Below are 5,236 nucleotides of genomic sequence, written 5' to 3' on the forward strand. Positions count from 1 at the left end.
TTTAAGCTATTTCCAATAGATTAGAAGCATTTTTGACCCTTTTCTGTTGTTAAAATGATTGCAATGTCTTAAAGTTATCTTCAAAAGGTATAAACTTAAAAGTATTTTTTACACCAAAAAAGGATGAATGACGGGAATAGAATACGGAGATAACTAAAAGTTAAGGTTTTTTTAATTAAAAGTTGAGTTGAACACTAGGGAACTAATAGGTACAACTATTACTCTTCAATTGAGCTCTAATCCCGGAAAGCTTTTCTTGGAAGACTGCATTACTGATGACAACACTTGGGACCTTGACTTTATTTTTCAATTGCTCCACAGCTTTTGAAATCCTCATACAAAGAAGCAACAAGTAGCAGATATGGACTTGTACTTGGCCTAGGTATGTTCCTCCTAAAATTTCCTTTATTTTTTTGGAGAATTTTGAATAGGAAACTCCCTGTTGATAACATGACGTCCAGAATTGGCATTCAAAATGTCTCTCAATGTTCTGTTGTAAAACTCACAAGGAAGAGACCATCAATCATCTTTTCCTTGAAAGTGAGATAGAGCCTGTTTGGATGGGCTTAAAAAAGTTTATAAGTCGATTTTTTTTTTTTTTGGCTTTATGTCGTTTTAGATAAGCTAAGCCAAACGGGTCCAATTAATTTTTTGGGCTTATTTTAAGCACAAAATGACTTTAAGCTGGCCAGCCAAACACTAAAAAAAGCTGAAAACAACTTATAGGCAACTTATAAGCCAATCCAAACGGGCTCATAGTCATAGCTGTGTGGAACTCTAGTTTTGCTAATCTTGGTTTTACTCCTCAAGCCCCCTCTTTAACTGTGAGACTTTTTCATTGAAATTCTCTAAATCTTTGTAACAACCTGACTAGAACGATGAATCAAATTTGTTGGAAAATTTGGAAGGCTAGGTGTGCATCTAGATATGGTAAAGGTTCTCCTACCATATATTGAAACTGTCAAGATGTTCTTTTTCATATTAAAGTCTACATGTGCAAAATTGGGATTAAGGTGGACTTTAGACGGAACTGGTACAATCTTGTTCTTACTTGGAAAACTACAGGCCTGTCTTCACCTCTATCCCTGTTACCTGGACTAAACCTCCTGGTAACTGGATTAAGGTTAACACTGATGGTAGTAGCAACCCTGAGAACCTTTTGGCTGGCATTGTGGTATGTTGTTAGATAGAGGAATGGTGATCTAATAATGGTTTTCCTATAAATAAACATTTACTCGCGTTTTTAACAATAAAGCTGAAATGTCAGCTGCTATTTTTGCTATTTCTTGGTGTATTGTTAACAATTACAAGCACATAGTTTTGGAACTGGACTCTCTCCTTGTGGTCAATGTGATTCAAGGACATAGCAACACACCATGGAGACTTCATGACCAAATCAAAGAGATTCAAGACAAGATTCAGCCCCTTCAAAATACTATCATTCACTGCTACAGAGCGGCCAATACTGTAGCAGACTATCTGGCTAAACATGGAAGCAGACTTCACCGATAGGAGGAACAAATTTTTCTTTCAACTTCAGAACTTCCGAGGAAGGCCACTGGTATTTTGAGGATGGATCAGCTATACTAAGAGCAAGACTAGAGCTATCTATAATGATCACCAAAGCTAGTTTATTCTTGTGTATTCTAACATTTGGAACCTACTCTATTTATTCCCAGAACTTTAAATCCTAGAGCTAGGACATACATCTGCTCACTTATTTCTGTTTATAGAATGCAATGGGGCACTGAGAACTATACTTTTGCTAGTACATCAGCTTTGTACTTGAAAGAGGTAAGGTTAACCATGTCCACCTCCTTCATCTACTCTATTTTAGTCCCTTAACAAATAAGGTAGGGGTCCGCCAAACCCCCCATCACCACGGAAGGTGAAAGCCTGGGTAAATGGTGTTACTAAATAAAAATGAAGATGGTGCTGCCAGAAAGAGAAACCATTCTCTAGGCTCCTCACAATTTTATGGGTTTTTCGCTTTTTCCCCATTTAAAATTTGGTCATTTCCATCTTTTAGTTATAGTTGGCTGTTCTATAACGGGTTTATTGTTTTTTTATTTTAAATCACAAAGCACCCATGCAGCCTGGGTTGGTATTTCATCAAGGAAGATTACAAAAGAGAGGGGGGCTGAGCCTGACCTTTAAGCAGTTTAGGAAAAATATTACAGTGTGATTAAGCTAAAATATTTCTCTAAACTAAAACAAGACTGTATAATTAACTAACAATGAAAATAGCTTTATTATATCTAATCCTGAAACTAGGCAGTTGCCACCTATCAAGATGATATGATCTTTTTGAGTGATATTAGAAGATTCCTGAGTGGTTTATTGTATCTTTGGAGTAGGACGTCACTTTATTGTTGCAGTGCGGTAGTAGAAATCTGCTCTGAAAGTGTCTTCCATGTCGTGCCTCGAACCGTTTTTTATATCTATAATTCTATTTCTTCTTTTATTACTATTAATTAACTATTATATCTTGTCTGTTGATTAAATGTTCTTATAGTTTTCATATCTAATTCCAGAGTACATTAGGAGATGGTTCATTTGGAAGAACTTTTTCCATAAAGAGAAATTTAAAATAATGTAGCAGGGGGGAAAAAGGAGCTTGGTTCTCCTAACTCCTATAAGTGCATTTTATGCCAAGCATAGTGGAGATTAACTTCAATATATAACATATTATTATCAAATGTCAGAGCAATCTATCCGGAATCTCGTGAACAGTAGAACAGGTATTCAGTATAACAAGATTTAGCGTTTCAATTTCCCATTATCGAAAAAAAAAGAGAAGATAAATATTGATGATCTTAACCATACTAAAAATAATCGCCAGGCAATGAGGCCCTAAAACGTCAGGACCAAAAACTGCTGAAGAGTTGTTGATGAGTTGAAGATGAGCAAAAAGTTGAGTCTTCTTCCACCACTAAGATAACTTGCACAAAATATTTTTCAAAAACCCGGTAATTTCCATTAACACACACATTAACATATACTAAAATACCAATTACTTCCATTAACACATACATACATCATACTTGATTAACCGTGATTAACAAAGTTAAACAGTACTTGCATCACGGCATTTATTATTATGCAAAGCGCTGCAACTATATAAGTATTACATAAGATGACTGAACTTTCTCCATATTAGTTTTCAGCCACTTGAGTTGCGTCTTGAGAAGGAACTAAGGCAATCTGATCATCCAATATGAAATGGCAAATAGGTTTATCTCCTGGCTTAACGTTGAGCAATTGAAAAGGCAATGCCTTAGGGTTCATGGGTGCAGTATCCTCATGACACTCTGATACTGCATTAACTTTTGTTCCATCAGAACCCACCATTGAGACCATAAAGGTCCTTGTGCTTCCTACACTGTGGCAATAATGTATCGCATACGGGTAAGCCACTTTGTGGCATATCACACCTTTGCCATTTGCTTTCTCCTTCACTTCTTCGATGGTATATGCTTGCACCTCTGGAGTTTCATTCTCTACTACAGTGGAAATTGCTACAATATTGTTTGTTCCCAAGTAAGATGAGGCGAAATCAACCATTGATTCCAAAGAAGTGGCACAATATTTCACCTCTCCGTTACCCGCAGGCTCCTCACACATTTTGAGAGTTTTCTTGATCAGTTTAGCCCCCTCTGAGTCCTTATCAATGGAAAAGTGATTTAGAATTTCTTCAATTTTGTCTGATGAGAAGGGGATGGAATCTGCAACTTTGCGAGGCAAAATGGGAGCTGGATTATAATTTTTGAGAGATGGAAGATTCATCTTTTTCCCTTGATGTAAATCTGTTTCAAAAAAGTAAGGGGTGACTGGGAGGTTTTCATTAACATCTTTCTTTGTAGCACTATTATACCACGAACCCACTCCCACATCGCCTCTGTGGCTGCTTGATGAACCCACTCCATATGGTTGGCGTAATTTTGGAACATCGCCCTCGGTGAGTGCTTGATACCACGAACCCACTACATAGGGTTGCATATGGTTGGCGTATATGGCTGGCGTAACTTTTGAACGTCGCCCTCGGTGGCTGCTTGATACCACGAACCCACTCCATATGGCTGGCGTAACTTTTGAACGTCGCCCTCGGTGGCTGCTTGATACCACGAACCCACTCCATAGGGTTGGCGTAATTTTTTAACTTCACCCTCTGTGGCTGCTTGATACCACGAACCCACTCCATATGGCTGGCGTAACTTTTGAACGTCGCCCTCGGTGGCTGCTTGATACCACGAACCCACTCCATATGGCTGGCGTAACTTTTGAACGTCGCCCTCGGTGGCTGCTTGATACCAGGAACCCACTCCCCATGGTTGGCGTAATTTTTTAACATCACCCTCGTTTGCTGCTTGATACCACGAACCCACTCCATATGGTTGGCGTAATTTGTGAACATCGCCCTCGTTGGGCCATGATACCATGACGAGAAACTGGTGTTGCGCAAAGCTATGTAAGGTGTCTTGCATTAGGGTAGGTTGTCTCTGTCCAGCATGGGGTCAGCCCTTCCTCTAACATAGGATGCTTTGTGCACCAAGCTTCCCTTTTATTAGGTAACCTTATGTAAGCAACATTTAATATTTGCTATTACATTTTTTCAAACTTTTTCAGCTTTTTAGAAAAATTGAAAAGTAATTTTACACTATTAAATCACCTATACATGACAATAAGTAACCGTTCATAAAAAGTAGAATTAGTAATGCATGCTATAAGTGGTTAAAAACTTAAAATGCCACCGAAATTGTATAAATTATTTCACTTTAAGTGTATATTAGTTAAATCCTATCTATAAGAGTTCCCTTCCCGCGTTTATGTGTGCCCCTGTATAATTTTTCTAATGAATAAGAAACTGGAATATTTCAGAAATAAACTTTTTAAAAATGACCGCTTTTAATACATATCTTTTATTTTATATATCTTGTTTGAATGTGGTGAAAACGGCATTGGTTAGGAAATATTTTCTTGCATTATTTTGAATAATTCAAGACCTAAATATAAAAATATTGATTAATCCCAGCTATGTGACAAAAAAAATCCATACTTTGCTTAACATTTAAATTTTTAAATCTTATCATATCATCATTAGTTTCATATGCTAGTAAGAGAAGCTACGGTGAATGAATCCTTCTTAGCTAAGCCATCTTCATTATTATCAATATAATAACAACTTTAAAAGTAATATTATTGCATTATTATCAATATAATAACAACAATAAATGTA

At 37.0% G+C, this 5,236-nt stretch overlaps 1 protein-coding gene across 1 annotated transcript in view; it reads right to left on the reverse strand.

Moving 5' to 3' along the window:
* Window positions 1–2,954: 2,954 nt before the first annotated feature.
* LOC132041534 (BURP domain-containing protein 17-like) overlaps window positions 2,955–5,236 on the reverse strand; it is a 3,779-nt gene continuing 1,497 nt past the window's right edge. Inside the window, exon 3 of the mRNA XM_059432245.1 lies at window positions 2,955–3,965. Within this exon, the coding sequence (XP_059288228.1) occupies window positions 3,157–3,965 (809 nt within the window). The 3' untranslated portion in view covers window positions 2,955–3,156. The remainder of the gene's footprint in view (window positions 3,966–5,236) is intronic.

Source organism: Lycium ferocissimum, chromosome 2, assembly GCF_029784015.1.
Source record: "Lycium ferocissimum isolate CSIRO_LF1 chromosome 2, AGI_CSIRO_Lferr_CH_V1, whole genome shotgun sequence".
NCBI classification, from domain to species: Eukaryota; Viridiplantae; Streptophyta; class Magnoliopsida; order Solanales; family Solanaceae; genus Lycium; species Lycium ferocissimum.